Source organism: Bos taurus, chromosome 21 (assembly GCF_002263795.3).
Source record: "Bos taurus isolate L1 Dominette 01449 registration number 42190680 breed Hereford chromosome 21, ARS-UCD2.0, whole genome shotgun sequence".
NCBI lineage: Eukaryota > Metazoa > Chordata > Mammalia > Artiodactyla > Bovidae > Bos > Bos taurus.
Genome location: NC_037348.1, coordinates 24,891,568 through 24,910,955, shown reverse-complemented (window position 1 = coordinate 24,910,955; position 19,388 = coordinate 24,891,568). Strand labels below are relative to the sequence as shown.

The 19,388-nt window shown below is 39.5% G+C and overlaps 2 protein-coding genes across 3 annotated transcripts in view; one reads left to right on the top strand and one right to left on the bottom strand.

The window, feature by feature from the left end:
* The window catches only part of TM6SF1 (transmembrane 6 superfamily member 1), a 55,866-nt gene extending 41,176 nt beyond the window's left edge, over positions 1-14,690 (top strand). Inside the window, exon 10 of the mRNA XM_005221888.5 lies at positions 14,375-14,690. Coding sequence (XP_005221945.1) covers positions 14,375-14,419 — 45 coding nt within the window. The 3' untranslated portion in view covers positions 14,420-14,690. The remainder of the gene's footprint in view (positions 1-14,374) is intronic.
* HDGFL3 (HDGF like 3) overlaps positions 1-19,388 on the bottom strand; it is a 76,319-nt gene that overhangs the window by 10,411 nt on the left and 46,520 nt on the right. For both annotated transcript variants that reach the window (XM_059879194.1, NM_001191368.3), the window contains exons 2-5: positions 15,164-15,240; positions 10,160-10,298; positions 7,288-7,446; positions 3,081-3,227 (exon numbers count right to left, since the gene is read on the bottom strand). In XM_059879194.1, the coding sequence (XP_059735177.1) occupies positions 3,081-3,227; positions 7,288-7,446; positions 10,160-10,298; positions 15,164-15,240 (522 nt within the window). The remainder of the gene's footprint in view (positions 1-3,080; positions 3,228-7,287; positions 7,447-10,159; positions 10,299-15,163; positions 15,241-19,388) is intronic.

The following is a 19,388-nucleotide window of genomic DNA, read 5'->3' as shown; positions in this document are numbered from 1 at the left end:
AAAGCTGGAAATTACCAAAATGCCTGTCAACAGAAGGCTGGATAAAGAAGTTGTGATGTACTCATAGAATTGAGTATTATAAAGTAATGAGAAATGAGTAAACTACACATAATCCCATGAAGGAATCTTGGAAGCACAGTAGTGAGTATATCATTTTTAAAAAAGCTCAAAAAGGAGCAAAATTTAATGATTGTTTAAGTATATACCTGTATGTTACATATGGGCTAAGTTTTAAAAATGGAAGGAAATGGTAAATACAACACTAGTGGTTATCTCTGGGTAGGAAGAAGATGGGTTGGGAAAGAACATTGTAAATGGATACAAGTTATTGTTATATTCTACTTTTGGGGTTGAGTGGTAGGGTCTCTGGTATTGCTTACTACTTGATATTATGTATATCCTTTTGTATATAAAATTATATTATTAGACACAGGGTAGAAATAAAAAGATCTTAGGCCCTTGCTTCTACAGGCCCTGATGAGCCGTGTGACCCTGCCCATCCTTTCAGCTTCAGCTTACTCAGCTACAAAGTGCAGAGCACCTGGCACCTGCCTCCTGGGATCTGCGTGAGGACTAAGTGCAGGGACAGCACTGAGCATAGTACAGGTACACAGTGTCAGCCGCTACCGCTGCTGCTCTTGCTACTTCTGGTGGCAACTATCTTCTGAGTGGCTTTCAAGATATTAAAGTAGAGATGGTTTCATTAACAGAAAAATGAATCTACAATGCAAGAGATATAGAATGGGAAGCCATCAGTCATATATGACAGTTGAAGCCATGAGAGTGCCTAAGATGGACAGAGGAGAAACTTTCAGACTAGAAGGGTGCCAAGACAGCCTGGAGGAAAGTGCTCTAGAAAGAGACTGAGAAGAAACTGGGAGAAGCAGAAGAGACTAGTGAACTGGAGGCACAGTCAGAAGGAGAAAGTGGTCAATGGTACTAAATGCTGCAGACTGAGACTAAAGCAGACAATGGGTTTGGCAATGGGAGGATCACTAGGGACCTTTACAAGAGCAGTTTCAATGAAATAGCAAAGGAAAAACAAGAGTGTTGGGGGTTAAGTCATGAGTGGGTGAGACAATGGACACTGGGAGGAAAAAACAACTTAAGAAATTAGAGATGAAGAGAAAGGTGGAAAGAGTAGGACATATAGTAGAAGGGAAGTATCTATAATGGTAAAGTGAAAGTGAAAGTCGCTCAGTCCTATTTGACCCTTTGCGATCTAGAATTCTCTAGGCCAGAATATTGGAGTGGGTAGCCTTTCCCTTTTCCAGGGGATCTTCCCAACCCAGTGATTGAACCCACGTCTCCTGCATTGCAGGTGGATTCTTTACCAGCTGACCCACAAGCTGCTAAGTTGCTTCAGTTGTGTCCGAATCTGTGAGACCCCATAGACAGCAGCCCACCAGGCTCCCCCGTCCCTGGGATTCTCCAGGCAAGAACACTGGAGTGGGTTGCCATTTCCTTCTCCAATGCATGAAAGTGAAAAGTGAAAGTGAAGTTGCTCAGTCGTGTCCGACTCTGTGCGACCCCATGGACTGCAGCCTACCAGGCTCCTCCGTCCATGGGATTTTGCAGGCAAGAGTACTGGAGTGGGGCGCCATTGCCTTCTCCGTGACCCACAAGGGAAGCTCCTATAAGGGTAAGGGAGACCTAATACCATTTAGAGGCAGAGAGTAAGGAGCAGTGGGAAAGAAAGGAAAGGCACAGGAGAGGGGGGGACAAGCGATGGGGGTGAGGCGGTAACCTTGGAGAAGGTAGGAGGACATGATATTCTGGACTCTGACAATAGAAAGGTAGAGCTTAGTGCTTCTCAAACTGTCATGTGTGGATGAATAACTTGGTAGTTTAGTTAACATGCAGATTCTGGTTTGGTAGGTCTAGATTTGAGCCTGGATTCTGCATTTCTAACAAGCCTCCAGATGATGTTGATGTTACTGGTCTGCAGGCTGCACATGGAGTAGTAAGGGTGTAGACTGCCGCCTTCTCTGTCACAGGAAGTGCAGCCAGACATGAAGTTGGTGGTAAAGGGGAGACATGTGGTGAGAGTTTTTGCTATATGCATATTAAAGATACCTAGGGTGAAGGTAGCAGGTGAGACAAAAAGAAAACCAAATCTAAGTCAGGTACTCAAGCCTTTGGTGACTGTTAGCAGCTCAGTGTCCCTGGGAGGGCTATGTGTGTAGGTAATGAGAGGGGTCTATTTACTGGAGAGGTTGAGAGAAGGCAGGCAGGCAGAGGACAGAGTGAAGCTGCGCTGTGTAAGAGGAACAATGTAGTAGTTAGAATTGTCATAACTTGGGAATAAACATGGGTTACTGGAAGCAGGAGACAGTGGAGAGGTAAACAGCACTGACAAAAGCAGACCAGAAATGAAATCAGAACTAAAGAGTAATAACTTGTTTTATGGATACTGTTTTAAAATGATTTGCTGCTGTCCAGTTAGTCTTCATAAAGATCCATGGAAAATGACCACGGGCAAATGTGCCTTCACTAAAACTTTTACAGATGTTGACTTGCCTGTGACCTTGAAGTTATTGACAGAGGTTAACACTAATGAACAAGATTCAAAGTGGACAACTTTCCCCCTTGGTTACTTTAAACATTTACATTCACATATAGTTTGAATATTTAAATATTTAAAGTCCCCTAGGTAAATTAAATTACATACTGCTTCTAGGAAAGAAGGAGCAGTATAAAATACCCTATTTTGAACATGCCATTCATTTTATAATAAAAGAATACAACTGTCAAATTCTGAGGTGGCATTTCATCATTTCATACTTCATGCCTAACTTTTCAAAAACTCGCAAGCTGCTGAAGTTAGTTTAAAAGAGAATGAACCTGTTTGAGTTCCAAACTGATGGGCAGGTATAATTCCCACCTGGCTGTCTTTTGTTCTCAGACTGTGAGCAGCTCATCACTAATTCAGGAGCAGAGAATGAATGTATTAAGTCCAGCTGAGCACGTTCTCCATCACCAAGGCCACATTTACTAACACTGAGATATGAACCCTGTTCTGAGGCAGAGTGCCTTCCAGGTGAACAGGAAGGCAGGAGACGTTACAGGCATATTCTTACCCCTTCACTGGTTTTTTGCAAGTCTGAAGTTGTGTTTCTTGTGTCATTGCCGGCATCTCCACCCTCAGAGCTGCTTTTATTTTCTTCTTCTTTGCAGTCTTTGTCATCTTCGTCTCCTGGAGATTTCCGGGACTGTTTAGAGGATTTCTAAAGGTTTAGACAAGTTAAAAATTATAGTCAAAAGTAGAGCCCTGATTGCACAAATTTAAGTGAGAAATGTAGGAACAGCTGGCTTATATCCAGTTTGTGTGGCCTGATACAGGATACAGCATGATACAACATGCAGGTACTAAGACTGAGCTAGATAACCCTGGACAAGTCATCTCACCTCCCTGGGCCTCAGTTTAACCAGCTGGAAAGGAAGTAGAGGTGGACTAGATAACCTTTTAGTTCTTCCGGCAGTGTGATATGAAGGGCAGACAATGAAGAGTCACACACCTGGAACACTATCAACGAATAAATACAGTTGATGGAGACCACTCTAGGAAGGCTACAGAGCTATGAGGCACCCTAAAGGTCGCCTGTCCTTCCCCATCATTTCACAGCAGAGCGTAAGGTCCAGAGAAGCAAGATCAACACTCGAGGATCATACATGGACACCCACGTCAGAGCACGTATGGATGCTGTCAGGTCAATGGCATATACGGCATGATCTTGGCAAAACTTGTACATCACCATGTGATCTGAATTAACTTTAATTTTTTAAATTATGGAGAATTATTTAAGAACTGAAGGCCATACTGGTGAACTAGCTCCTTTTTTATCATCTTGCTTCTGAAACCAAGATGAACTCTGCAGTGAGGATGAAAATACAATTAGAGTTCACAGCCAGAGCTGCTTTGCAGAACAGCATTAAAATGATCAAAAGCTGGCTCCACTGTGCACTTTTAAGAAAATAAAATGTAGCATTTTACTTACACTTCCTTTCTGAAAAATTTTATGAATCTTTAAGCACATGGCAAATAACAGCTAAGAAAACTCATTAAGCCAAGTCACTTTTGGTCTTAACAAAAATGAAGTTAGAAAATTTGAGCTTCCTCAGACAATCCGTATTTTAAAATGCAACTTTTAAAGAGAAAATACCTTTTAGCTATGTGACAGAATCTATAATTACATTGCTTCTATTTTATTTAACTGAAACGACCAACCAAGCCTCAAATGTCCCTTTAAAATGACTTCATTTTCCTTCATAGAAGGAAAGCAGATTTAATAATCTGAATGTGGAGTGCCTAGAGTTTAAGTTTAAATCAAGTGTGATGATATAAAAGGTGAAATACTTTTGTTCTCCTAGTAAATACAGTATAATAATAAAAATGGAGTAACTGCTTTACATAGTAATCCTCAAATAACAGTTCCTGACTTGGAATTCTTATGGAAAATAAGGCACAGCTCCCTAAAATTTATAGTGCCTACAAAGGATACAGACAAGTAACCCTGTAAGTGATTTTTTAAGTTTTATAGTTCTTCAAGTTTTTATAATTTTTAAGACTAGAAATAGGGTGTTACTACAGTTTTGCTAATGAGTCATATTCAGTATTCAACTGAGAAATCTGGCTGCCACGCTATATGTTATAACCTTAGGAAGCTCTCACTGGGTGTATGCAGATCCTCACAATCCCTGGAATTTTGGGGAAGGACCCACCCTTCACCAGTTTAATCAACGTGGCCTTAAACTGGTTGTGTATCCACCCGTTGCTGTCTTTGGTTTTTAACTAGGATTGCTAATGGTTTACTATCAGCATCAGTTCAGTCTGTTGTGAGGTTCTCTTGATTAGCCCTCCTTTTTACAGTAAATAACGTCTATGCAAAGTATGTTTTGCTAACGATTTTCCAGTATCTGTTATGGCTCCAATATGAATCATACATATACTTACTGCTCAAGTGATTATATATATATATATATCCTCCCTCAAGTGTGCTTCTACTATGGCTTTTCGTTATGATTACTGAACTTTTTTTCCCCACAGAAAAACAGAATTGGGTGAGGTAGAGGGGATGTGGGACTCTTCCCTCAACCTAACTTGGATGCAGTCAGAAAAGTTTGTGAGCCACTTGTTTTCAGTGACAAAGGAAGATCATTCAACTTTAATAAACAGATGTAGGGGGAAAAAAAATCACCACACACAACCAAAAGGAAATATTTGGAAAGCCAAAGAGAGCACTGAGGTTACCCCAGGTATGTGGTTCCCAGACTGGCGACCTCAGCTCACGGATATTTAAGGTCCCACCCTAGACCAACTAAAATAGAAATTTTGGGGTGGGGTGGCGCTGGGCAATATATTTTAACAACCCCGTTTCCAGGTGATTCTGGTGCATGTGAAAGTTTGAGAACCATTGTGCTAGCTTATACAGCTGACGCTGAAAATAAATCATGGTTCTCAAATGATCACAAAAGTTGTGTTCTTGAAGGAAGCAAAGGGAATGATTCTTTAATTTAAAAATAGATAAGCCTTAGTAAGTATAGTATGCCTTTCCCTCTTCATTGCTTTACACTGTAAGTCTACCCCAGGCAGAGTTCCATTACTTCTGGTTTTCACAAGAGAAATGAAATAAGAATGTTTAAAAGTCACATATACACACTATTAAATATCTCGGCTACCTTAGAAAGCTTAGGTAATTTAGGGTAGCACAACACATTTCATAGAAGCTCAGCAGACAATCATGAATTAAATAAAATAAATTCAGTTGGGTGTGTAAGTGAAGTCCAAAATGCTAAAAGAAATTCAGCTTAAAAAATAATCCCTAAAAAAAAAAAAAAAAAATCCCTGTGGGAGATCCAGTCTTCCACAGGGGTTATTTTTCTAACTATTTTGCTGTCATTTGCAAACTTTATCCTCATTTAAGGCAGATACCATGTTCTTCATGAGGTGTACAGGAAGTAGTATGTATTCATACAATTGTATCTGTATGGCAGTTGGGTGGGTTTTACAGACTGTAAAATAAAATGCTGACAGTCTAATAAACCCGTGATACTTGTTTTTAAGGAGTTTCCTAAGTATATCCAGTCACTAAATACCACAGTCTAAACAGAAGTAATTTCTCTAAGGATTCATTCACCTTTGTGACAGACCAATTACAGCAAAACTTGTACCAATTTTTATCTTCAAAGATCCATTTATCCTGCTTAAAGTTTCTATAAAGTGAACAAACTTCCACAATATCAGTTTTTTCAACTGCATTTCTGAATTACTGTATGAAAAACCTAAACTTTTGATTTATAAATCAAGGATCATGTCATGTCTCCAATAAATCATTGTTACATTTGGAATAAAATTCAAACTCCTTAACACATTATTGACCACAGGCAGAAACTATAACTGTGGCCAGTGGTTTGTTATGTACGTGAATACTGAAACATCTCTGGTCAATACCGTTCAGATAATCAAAGACATATTTAATACATCTCTGGTCAGTAAGCTGTCAGCATGGCATACCAGTCTCCATTGTTTAGCCTTTGCTGGTCTCTCCTTCCTGATCCTGATGCCTGTCTTGTTGCAATTCAGGAACATGTCAAACCCTCCCCACCTTCAGAGTCTGCCACACACAGCTCTTCCTTCCAGATTCTTTCAGGTCTCAGCATAAACTTAGTCTTTTCAGGAAGGCCTGGCCACTCTATCTCAATGGATGTACTCTGTCATTCCCTGCTCCCATTCATTTCCTTCATAGCCCTTCCAGAATTTATATTCATTATTGGTTTTTACTCTGTGTTTCCACCCCCAACCCACTGGATGATAAGTTATAGGAGGGTAGGACTGGAGTTGGATTTGCTCACTAGTATCTACCTAGTACAGTGTCTGACATAGAACAGGTGATCAGGAAATAGGACTGAACAAATAAAGCGACAAAATACAGTCTTTAAAGAAAAAAGACAAGAGTCTGAGTCTATCTCTATGCTTCCATAAACAGTAACAGACATAGCCCTAAATCGTACTGAAGTCTCCTACATTCTTAAATTCTTCAGAGCTCATCTGGGGACAGTTATCAGAGGGATACCTACTCTTACACCCTTGATTGAAGAACACTCCTCCTCCAACTGAGAAGGCGGTATTTCAGGGTCAAATAGCCCTTACGTGAGTCCATAGCAGCTACCCTCACGTCTAAGATTACCTGCCTATTCCCTTCAGATGTATTACTGTCTCTAAAGGAAGAGGCTCAAGAGTTGATATATTTCTATATGTATTAACAAGGGGAAAGGTTTCTTAGTAACCTTTGAAGTGTATGACTTTTTCCTCTTTGAGCCTGCTTTTTCACTCTTTCTTTTGCCTTTTCCATCTTCCTCTACTCTGTCGCCTTCTTCCTCACTGCTTGCATCAGCGGTATTCCCGCCTTCTCCCTCGGTTTCTGAAGAGCTCTGCTGCTGAATTGCCTAAGAAAAAAATAAAATATTAGCTAATTACATTTTGAAAAATAGCAAAGATCGTAGACTGCAAAAACAATCATTCTATTTTAATTAGAAAAAGTTCAGCTTACTCTAGATTTTCAAAATAAAGGGCTGTCAACTTCAATTTTCCAGTGACCACTTGACATGAACCCTCTTAGAGTAACAGAATTACAGGCATACCTGGGAGATATTTTAGGTTCAGTTCCAGACCTCCACAATAAAGCAAATATCACAAAAAGGCAAGTCACATTAATTTTTTGGTTCCTCAATGCATATAAAAATTATGCTTATATCATACTGTAGTCTATTAAATTTATAGTAGCATTATGTCTAAAAAAACTATGTATATACCTTAAAGATATTTTACTGCTAAAAAATGCTAATCATCATCTGAGCCTTCAGTGGGTCCTAACCTTTTTGCTGATGGAGGGTCAGTCACGTAGATGGCTACTGACTGATCAGTGTGGTGGTTGAAGGTTGGAGTGGCTCTGGCAACTTAAAGACAACGACATGGCAGTTATCAGGTGACTCTGCCTCTTACGAATGAGTTCTCTGTAGCAGGCAACGCTGTTTGACAGCATTTTAGCCACCACAGAATTTTTTTCAAAACTGGAGTCAATCCTCTCAAACCTTGTCACTGCTCTATCAACTAAGTTTATGTAATATTCTGAATCCTTTGTTGTCACATCAACAGCCTTCACAACATCTTTACCAGGAATAGCTTTCATCTCAAGAAACGACACTCTGTTCATCTGTAACAAGCAATTCCTTATCCATTCAAGTATTAACAGCAGACTGCAAGAGTGAAATTGTATCTCCAGGCTCTGCTTCTAACTCTAATTCTCTTGCCATTTCCACCACATCTGCAGTTACTTCCTCCAGTGAAGTCTTGAAGCCCTCTAAGTCATCCATGAGGGTTGGAATCCACTTCTTTCAGATTCCTCTTAATGTTGATATTCTGACCTCTTCCTTTGAATCATAAATGTTGTTAATGGCATTTAGAATGGTGAATCCTTTCTAGAAGGTTTTCAATCAACTTTTCCCCATATCTGTAAGAGGAGTCACCAACTATGGCCACTATAGCTTTATAAGATGTATTTCTTAGATAATAAGACTTTAAAGTCTAAATTCCTCCTTGATCCATGGACTGCAGATGGATATGGTGTTAGCAGGCAGGACAACAACACTAATCTCATGGTACATCTCTATCAGAGCTTGTGGGTGGCCTGATGCACTGTCAATAAGCAGGAATATTTTCAAAGGAATCTTTTTTTCTGAGCAGTAGTTCTCAAGAGTGGCCTTAAAAATATTCAGTAAAGCATGTGGTCAGTACATGGTGCTGTCATCTAGGTTTCCGTGTTCCATTTACAAAACACAGGCAGAGTAGATTCAGCACGATCTTTAAAGACTCTAGGATTTCCAGAATGGTCAACGAGCACTGGCTTCAACTTAAAGCCACCAGTTGAATTAGCCTCTAACAAGAGTCAGGCTATCTTTTGAAGCTAAGTCAGCAGAAGAAGTCTCTTCTCTAGCTATGGAAGTCCTAGGGGGCACCTTCCAATAGAAGGCTGTGTCATTTACACCAAAAAATCTGTTGTTTAGTGTAGCCACCTTCATGACGCACCTTAGCCAGAGCTTCTGGATCACCTGCTGCAGCTTCTGTATCAGCTCTTGCTGCTTCACTTTGCACTTTTATGTTATAGAAACAGCTTTTTCCTTAAGCCTCTGGCACCAACCTCTACTAGCTTCACACTTTTCATCTACAGCCTCCTCACCCCTCTCAGCCTTCACAGAATTGAAGAGAGTTAGGCCTTGCTCTGGATTAGGCTCTGGCTGAAGGGAATCTTGTGACTGGTTTCATCTTCAATCCAGACCACTCAAACCTTCTCCATAGCAGCAATAAGGCTGTTTCACTTTCTTATTATTCATGCATTCACCAGAGTGGTACTCTTAATTTCTTTCAAGAACATTTTCTTTGCATTCACAACTTGGCTAACTGTTTGGCTCCAAGAGGCCTAGCTTTAGGCCCATGCCAGTTTCCCACATGACTTCCTTAGTTTCTAAGGTGAATCATTTCTAGCTTTTGATTAAAAGTGAGAGACTTGACTCTTCCTTTCACCTGAATACTTAGATGCCACTGCAGGGTCATTAACTGGCCTAACTTCAATATTGTGTCTCACAGGGTGGCTGAAGGAGAGGGAGGGAGACAGGGGAACGGCCCATCAGTGGAGCACTCAGAACACACACAACATGAACACATACACATCAGTTAAGTTCATTGTCTTATATGGGTGGGGTTTGTGACATCCCAAAACAATTATAATGGTAATATCAAAGATCATTGGATACTATTAACAAATAGAAGAATAATGAAAAAGTTTGAAATACTGAGAGAATTACCAAAATAAGAAGCCAAGACACAAGGTGAGCAAGGGCTGGTGGAAAAACAAGGTCAACAGACTTGCTCAAAGCAGGGTTGCCACAAACCTTCGATTTGTAAAAAATGCACTATCTGTGAAGTGCAACATAGCAACGTATGCCTGAACATTTAATCCAAAGTGCGACTGGAGCAAGACAGAATTCTGACTTCAGATCGGTGGTGGGTAATTGTTAATACAAAGGACACACAAGAAAGATTGAAAAAAGAGTTAAAATTAAAAAATGAGATACAGCAAGTGATAATGAAGTAAACTGTCACCTGGTATCCAGTAAACTTTACTCCTGGGTTATTTTCTATTTCCCACAATCCTTCATTAAATCCTTTCCGTTTGTTTGATTTTCCAAACTTGTCTTTGTATTCCTTGTAAGGGAAGAGGTCTTTGGGACCTAGAAAAGCACTGCAGAGACACATCAGAAAGAGATTTGACATCTGACCTTCAAATGTAAGGTATTTTTAATATCAACTCAGGTGTCAGAGCATATCTTAGTATATAAATTGTAAGTATGTATAAACTCTCTGAGTTAGGCACATATCACAAGATGTTTTGCACACGTAATTCAAGGTAGAAAAAAATGGACAGCTAGGTATACAGGCCAGCAACGCTGACTGTGTTGCTTTGATTTTAAATTACTAATTTCTTTTTTGTTTTGAAATTGATTTTTAGTTAAACAAGTAGTTTTAAAGATGTCTACTTTGACCACTTAAATCATCTTACACTAAGACTTATATATGCTAATCTTTCATAGGTAAGGGGTGTAAAAACATAAACACTGGAGTAAAAAATGATTCTAACTCTATATGCCACATTAGTATATTTATTATTTCTATAAATTAAAAAATCATTAGTGTTTAATGAGGCATTAGACAAGAAAAAAATTAGAAGTGGCAAACTAGATAGAATCATCCAATTTAAACCTAATCTTAAATTAGTCATAATTATGAAAAGAAAATGAGAATAAATCCTGAGGCTGGCCTAGAGATCCAAGCATTTAAACTAAAGTCTTCAGCATTACTGTCTATGACATTAATCTGGCAGATGACACAGTGGGGCCCACAGCCTGGCTGAGATGCATTTCAAACTGAGACTCATTTATTCACATTTTACTGAACATCTCTAAAGTGTCAGCTGTTCTAGAGGCGCTCGGCGTTCTTCAGGGAACAAAAAGATGAACATCTCTGCCCTCATAGAGCATACATTCTAGTAGCAAGGGTAGGAATCTAGACAATAGAAAAGATAAATAAAATATAGTACCATGTGCTAAAAATAAATAAATCTATTGATGATGCAGAAAAAGGGGATAGTAAGGACTGGGGTGGATTTTAACAGTTTTAGAAATACAGATCAAGAGGGAAGGCCTCACTGAAAAGGGAACATCCAAGAACTGAAGAGGGTGAAGAAGGGACCCATGTGGTTATTTGGGGAAGAGGAGAGCAAGTTGAAGGAAGAGCAAGTATAAAAGGCCCTGAGGTGGAAGAATGCCTAGTGTATCTGGAGTGAAATGAGTGAAGAGAGAGTTGTGAGACGAGGTCAGAAAGGTACCAGTATGGGCGCACGATCGTGTTGGGGCTTTGAGGCCACTATAAAGGCTTTGAGTCAGATGGGAAGCCATTAACGGTTCTGAGTGTGACAATTTGTGTTTTAAAAGGGTCACTCTGGCTGTGCTGAAAACACACTGAAGGTCTGGGTACTAGGGCAGAAGTGGAGAGACTAATTAGAGGCTACTGAAGTAACAATGGTGACTAGGACCAGGGTGTTGGTGAGAGGTGGCTGGATTCTGAATTCACTCTCCAGAAAGAGCCAAGGTGATTTGCTGATGAGTCGCATATGGCATGTGAGAGGGTGGAACTGAGGCTATCTCCAATGATATGGGCTTCCCAGGTGGCTCAGTGGTAAGAATCCACCTGCCAATGCAGAAGATGCAGGGTCGATCTCTGGGTCGGGAAGATCTCCTGGCGAAGGAAATGGCAACCCAGTCCAGTATTCTTGCCTGGGAAATCTCAGGGACAGAGAAACATGGTGTGCTACAGTCCATGGGCTCAAAGAGTCGGACATGACTGAGCACGCACACACACCTGCCAAGGATACAGACTGAGAAATTAGAAGAATGGACTTAATATACTGAAATGCAAGATTTTTGAGAGAACAAGATTTGAAGGTGACACGTTCAGTTCTGGATGTTAAATCTGAAAACCTAGTTAGATATCCCAGTGAAGATGTCAAGTAGGCAACTGGGCAGGTGATCTGGAATTTAGGGAAAACGTCTGTGCTAGAGGTGTGTATTTAGAATTTATCAGCAGAAGTGATATTGAAAGCTTTGAGACAATGGGTTAACAGTTAACTGTTGATTTTATAAATTCCATTTTCTGACTGGATCTTAGTACTGGTCCCTTCCTTACACTGCCCAGCTGATCAAGAATTCAAGTTGATAAAATCACCCAAGCATGCTTTCTGACCCCAATCACCACATCTTCTTTGGTTGTTCAACTTTAACTGTTCAGCATGATTGCATTTCACTGCATCCAGAGATAGTTTATTAGGTTACTGGACATTTTAATCAAACTGAGCATGAGAAGGACATGTGACTTTGGGTCTGGTGATTTCACTTGCAGAGCAATTTGACATGAATTATTAGACTACAGCTTTTGACCTTTCTCCAGTCGTCCTTGACTCTAGGTATAGGAATTAACTGTGGGCTAAGCTGCCTGAGGTTCATGTCAGCTATTGATGCTAACCAGAGCCTGTCTGTACTTTATGCCACAGGAGCCAGGGTTAATGATTCAACTGGCCATGTGAGCTATTGCCAGAAAGAGGGACATTGATTGAATGAGCTATTCTAAAACAAATTCTTATTATTGATAGATGATCTCGGGTTTTTCTGGTTTACAGATAATTCCACAAATCAAATCTCCTTTCAATTGGTTAACTCTGCTGTATGTTTTATAAATTTTAAAGGGTAGACCAGAAAATAAAATTGTTCAAAGTAATATGCTCTAAGAATGTTATTTTTTTTTCCTGGCAAAGGCTGCCTTAAGAATTATCCAGACTAAAACTACAGGGGTAGAGTTATATGTGGCAGAAGAAATTTGGGCTCCAATCTCCTGTCTGTCTGAGCAACAGATTCACAGCCATGTTCCAAGAATTCTGGCTCTCCCTGGGGGTGCTCCTGCTGATAGTTTTCTTGTTAAATTCCTCGCTTTTCACATACTTTCCCCCACTGCATTTATTTCACTGAATCAATTTCAATTCATTCAATGGCTATTTTTGAAAACACCTGCCATAAGCCAGGCACTGTGCACAGCACTGTGTATACAGGGCTTAGCAACATTCACATAATCTCTGCCTTCATAGAGAGATTGAGTATTAGGCACTTGCCAGGGCATATAATCTCAGGTTCAAGGACACCCAATACCTAGTAAATGATCAGCTGAAACAATCTTGTAACAATTTTTCTGAAGTTCACTGTCCTCTAGATGTTTTAAAATCTACTCCTGGATGATCAAACCAGCAGAAAATTCACAAATGGACCGTAACACACTGCTCCTTGGTAGAAATTCTTTTACTGAATTGAGACTTGGAATTATGCCACTGACTTATATTAAGGATGCTACAAGAAAGAGCTCCATATAATCCTTCATACTGTTCCCTGGAATGATTCTGTTACATTTATTAGCAATATACCAGGTGGCAAGCTCTTAAAGGGCAATTTTTATTTCAAGTGCCTCAAAGAATACCCAGAAAATATTTACTAAGTGAATGAAAGTCATCACATAATATGAGTAAATGGGTGACTTTGGTGTATATAGTGGGAATGTAACAATCTTGCTTATTAAATTGTCTTGTTCTAGATATACAATCAGATCACTTAGAATTAAGTCCTAAAGGAAAAGCAAAATAATGTATGGACACAAAACAGAGTTAGGAATGAGGGAAATACAAAAATAGGTATCACAAAGCCCTGAGCACTTATTACTTTGGTAAAACATTTATTTCTAAGCCTCTAGCAACCTCTTCAAGGAGAAAAACGTGTTAAGTTGCATTGTCCACAAGTGTCTATTAGATAAAAACAAAACAAAGAAAAGAAAAGAAAACTAACCTCTTGAAAGAAAACATAAATGTTTCTCAGATGAAGACAAGCAAGAACCAGGACTTAAAGGGCCCTCTCCTGGCTAACTCTCTTTCGTAGGAGAATAAGGAAGATGTAAGGGTGCGAGAAACAGCAAAGTAAGGAGAAGTTCACGCCTGGCTCTGCTAGCATTCACATAAACATAGGGACGGCCCTGACTTTGAAGACTTCCAAGATTTCATCATAGTTTTTAGCTTTTGCTCCCATTTGCAACTCCTATTCCATTTGTGTCCTTGTTGTAAACAACCATATGTGTTCTCAGTGTGTCAAGGTTGCCTACTGTTCCCTAGTACCCATGACCATCTTCTTCCTTTTAATGGATTACTCCTCCCAATTTGTTTCCCAACAGGGCTGCCTGGCTAGAGACCATGTTTCCAGCTTCCTTACAGCTTGATATGGCCTGATGACTGACCAAGTTCTTGTCACTGGAATAAACAAAAGTATAAGTGACATATCTGCAAGATGCATGGGGGCTGCTGAGCCAGTTTTTGCTTTTTTGTTCATTTTTCAAAATAAGCAGACAAGACCAATACCCCCATGGAATGGCAGAACAACACAATAGAAGAAACCTGGGTCCCTGGAACAGAGCTGACTACCCACCTTGATGTATCTGCCTCTCTCTGGTTGTTTCAAAAAAAAAAAAATAGTAAACTCCTATATTATTTGAGACACTGTATTTTCAGTTTCCTTTATTCAACAGTTTAACCTGTACTAAGTGACCAACAGAATTATGAAAACTTACAAAGGTGGTATGTTTCCTTCAGAGACTGACAAACTGTGAAGAGGCCCGAGAGACTGTGAAATATGAATGGAAGACATATGTTTCTAGCAGGGAAACATACACGAGCTACAAGAGAAATGACTGGAAATGCTAAGGAAGCCACCCTAGGACTGAGAAGTATCCTAAAAGAAACTTCTGGGTCATGCCCAACATTAAGCGAAACAAATGACATTAAAAAGCAAAATAAATGAAAAATCTTGAGATTAAGAAAAGATAGATTACCTTTGTAATTTTATATAAGTGGTTATAATGATTTTAAAAGCATATAAAATAATATAAAGTGATTGTTAACAACTTATGTCATCTAGCAGAATCAAATCAGAACTGTTGAAAATTTATGTTGTTTTGTTGACTTACGTTTCGTGGGTGCCAAAAAAGAAGATAGGGTATTTATTGGCTGGAGGCTTCACAGCTCCCTCTGGGAGTTCATCGATCTGTTAAAAATAAAATCAGGTTAAATAGCATAAACACGAACAAACACTGTCATGATAATTTATTGCTATTTTCAAAATAAAATTACTCTAATAAAAATCCCAGTCATTTTTCTTTTCCCTGAACCTTATTAAAATGATTCTAGAGGTCATATTGACACATCATATGGAGAGTAACTCTGTGAACTGATGGTAACCATTATGGCAACACATAATCAGGAGCCAAAACTACTCACTTCCTTCAGCTCAATAGAATTACACTTGGGAATCTGTCCTGGTGAAGTAATACAAGAGAATAACAAAGAAACAAAAAAGATGCACTTTGGGGGGATAGCAGCAAATTTTTACACATACACACACACTCCCTAGAAACATAAGCATTACAAAATATGATAATTATGGAAAATTAACAAAATATTATATAGTGGCTAAAAGGTATCTCTTGCCTGGACTACTACAAGTAGTAGTAGTCTTGTAGTCTACTACAAGACTCTCCCCACAAGGTGAAGTTGGAACCATGTTTTTAAAAGCATATTCAATTGCGTCAAATCCTTTAACAGCTTCTCAGAGCTGTGCACCTGAAACCTCTGAGACTTTTTAAAGGTAAACATCATCAGTCTTCCCCAGATCCATCAGTTCTTACATAACAGCTGAGTTTGAGAACTTCCAAACTCTTTAGAATGCTACATATAGACCCATTATTTCCTAGAATGTTTCAAGAAGTGGTCCTTGACTTCTAAATCTCCATCTGCAACCCCCGCCTTTCTTTTGAACTCCAGGCTTGAATTTATACATACCTTCAAACCATTTTCATTTATAGGTCCTGCAAGCAGCTTAAAATTAAGACAAGGCTATGAATAGGAGAAGAGACATACTTGTAGTTTATAGAGCAAGGAAGTGTCTGGTATCCAGTGTCTTGAAGAAATCTAAGGCCTTCTTAACTAACATATGGCAACAGCCTGATGATTACTAAATATCACAACTTCATCTCTGAACTGAATGAACCATGTGTCACAGAACAGATGTTCTGGCATACTGAGAGAAGATGGACTTTGAGTCTAGAAATGTGTAATTAAGTCTGGCTTCTGACTTAAACTGATATAGAAAACATCACTTAATATTAGACTTTCACATCTGCAAAATGAGATGGTTGTACTAGGTAACCTCTAGGTTTCCTTCAAGTCCTGAGATCCCATGCCTTGTCTAGAACTGAACTAATTTTCTCTGAATTTGTTTTGTTTCCTGTCTCATGGATTGGCACACTCAGTTACCAAGAAAGAAACCTTTATCTTTTTATTATTTCCTCAAGCACTATGTTCAGTTTTTCATCAACTTCTCCAATTTGGCTCCTGAAATGTCTCCAAATTGAATACCATTCCCATCACTAAATTTAGTTCCCTAAAAAAGTTCTCATGATCTTTTGACAAGGCCATAGCAGCCTTTCAAATTATCTTCTTGTCTCTTAGGCTTGCCCGTTACCTACTATACAGTGTTGGTCACTAAACTGTGTCCGACTCTTTGTGACCCTATGGACTGTAGCCCGCCAGGCTCCTCTGTCTATAGAGTTCTCCAGGGAAGAATACTGGAGTAGGTTGCCATTCCCTTCTCCAGGGGATCTGCCTGACCTAGGGGTTGAATCTGGGTCTCCTGCATCACTGGCAGATTCTTTACCATCTGAGCCACTAAGGAAGGAAGCCCACTTACTATACAACTTCTGTGTAAACCTTGTATATGTTACATTTCAATACACTACCCTGTAAGGACAATTTAAAATGAATAATTTCATTCTGAATAAAACTCAATATATTTTCAGTTTTATATATATACACACACATATATTATTGTGGTAAAAAAGACCTAACATAAAATTTTCCATATTACCCATTTTTAAACGTATAGTTCAGTAACATTAAGACTATTCACACTGCTATGATACAGATCTCCAGAAAGTGAACATATTTTAAAGAACAAAAAACAGAAATATGGAAATGCATATGTTTATGTATGTGGGGGCACTGAATTGCTAGCTGACAAAACAGTATCACATCAGGTTTTTTTTCCACTCCTGTGAGAAAACTGAAAGTGAATCTTTTTAAAAAATCTTTTAAAACTTTTCTTTCACATAAGACATAACTTGTGATTGAACTCTTCCTCTGCTGTAATGTTATGTAACTAACATCTACTGTAGAAGCTACAAACTGATAGCTCTTAGGCCCATGTCCAGCCTGAAGAAATGCTTTGTTTGGCTCATACAGTGTTTTAAAAATACTGAATTAGTTGTCAACAGTTTAATACTGGAAGATTCATTATTAAAATCCAGAGTAATAGCTTCTGTGGAAAAAATACTGAAGACAGGGCTGAGCAACACTAAGCCTGATTCCCACAAGGCAACAATCAGCTGAAGATGATCCAGCTGCCTGCAGACAAGGTCTGCTCTCTCAGGTGTAACCTGACTACCTTTCTCCAGGTGATCCTTTAGGTGCCTGCTTCCCTTATTTATATGACTTGCTTGGCCTCTGAATATCTGAGTTCATGCCTCCTGTGATAAACAGTGTCAAGACAGCAGCTTTATCATCACTCTGGTTCCCTCAAAAAGGTGTTAAAAGTTGACATGCACTCACTGTATTTTATTGAGAGTCTCTGTTCTGAAAATTACACATTGACAGTTTTGGAATTATACCGAGCTGTTCAAGTGGATATACCTTCTTGATCTAATTAAAGAGTGCACCTCTGAGGCACTGGTTTTTGTGTTTGTTTTGGCTTCTAGAGTGAATACTTACTTCAGTTGTTGTTGTTCAGTCACTAAGTTGTGTCTGACTCTTTGCAACCCCACGGACATAGCACGCCAGGCTTCCTTGTCCTTCACCATCTCCTGGAGTTTACTCAAACTCATGTCCATTGAGTCAGTGATGCCATCCACCTGTCTCGTCCTCTGTCGCCCCCTTCTCCTCCTGCCCTCAGTCTTACCCAGCATCAGGGTTTTTCTCAATGAGTTGGCTCTTCACATTAGGTGGCCAAAGTACCGGAGCTTCTGTTTTTCTACTGTTTCTGCTTTCCTGAATTTTATTTTCACTTTTATTTCTGGTTCTTGGCTATGTTCAGTTCTGATTCTGGTTTGCACATAGCCAGTGTTATTCCCCCATAATAGGAGGCTGGGGATCTAGTTTCTTTTGGGTATGACAGGGCAAATAATCTGGTACAACAGTCTTCTGGTTGTAGAAGAATAAGTCCTGCTTTTACTGAAAAGAAGAAAAGCCCTTTGAGATCCAGATCAGTTAAGTGTATGAATTTAGTGCGTCCTTTAACCTGCAGCTGAAGCTGTAGACCTGAAGCTGAGGCCTGTGTGTGTGTCTATACTCGAAAGAGTCTTTACCCTTCCTTGCATGAGTTTGAAAGATTTTCCTTTTTCTAGGAAGGGTATTAACAAATTAGATATAAATTTCTTAAGACGAAAGAGTTTTGTTTTTATTGAGTTATAGATACTAATAAGATTACAAAAATCTAATATAAAGGAACATAACAATCCTCAAGAAATTAAAAAAGTGAACGCAGAGTACTTCTTGTTATTGTTCTTTGTTTGTCTGCTCTGCTCGCTGCAGAGACACTTCGGGGAGGTCAGGCAGAAACTGAGACTGTCCCTTGGGCCCGAGGAGGTGGGGCCTGGAGGGAGGGGCCTCATGTTTCCTAGGAAACTTGTTCTCCGAGTCTCATCTCTGGGCCCTCGCCATCAATACCACCTGAGGACTCAGGAGAAATGCGACTTCTCAGTCCACAACCCAGGCCAACTGACTCAGACATCTTGCGGGTTAGGCTCAAGAATCAGTGTTTTAAGAACCTCCAGCTACGCACACTTGGGTGCATGCGTTCTTTCAGACTACATTTTTCTCTGGAATATATGCCCAAGAGTGGGAATAGGGTCACATGGCAGCTCTATGTTTAGACCTTTAAGGAGCCTTCATACTGTTCTCCAGAGGGGCTGCACCAAATCATATTCCCACCAAAAATGTAGAGGGGCTCCCTAGCTGTTTCAGATGTTAATGATAAGACATTCCACCCTCCTGCTGGGAGTCCTCAAGATGAGCCACTTTTGTTTCCTATGATTAACTAAGTTTGCTTAAATCTGCAGCAGTTTTGCACTGAGACTGCAAAAT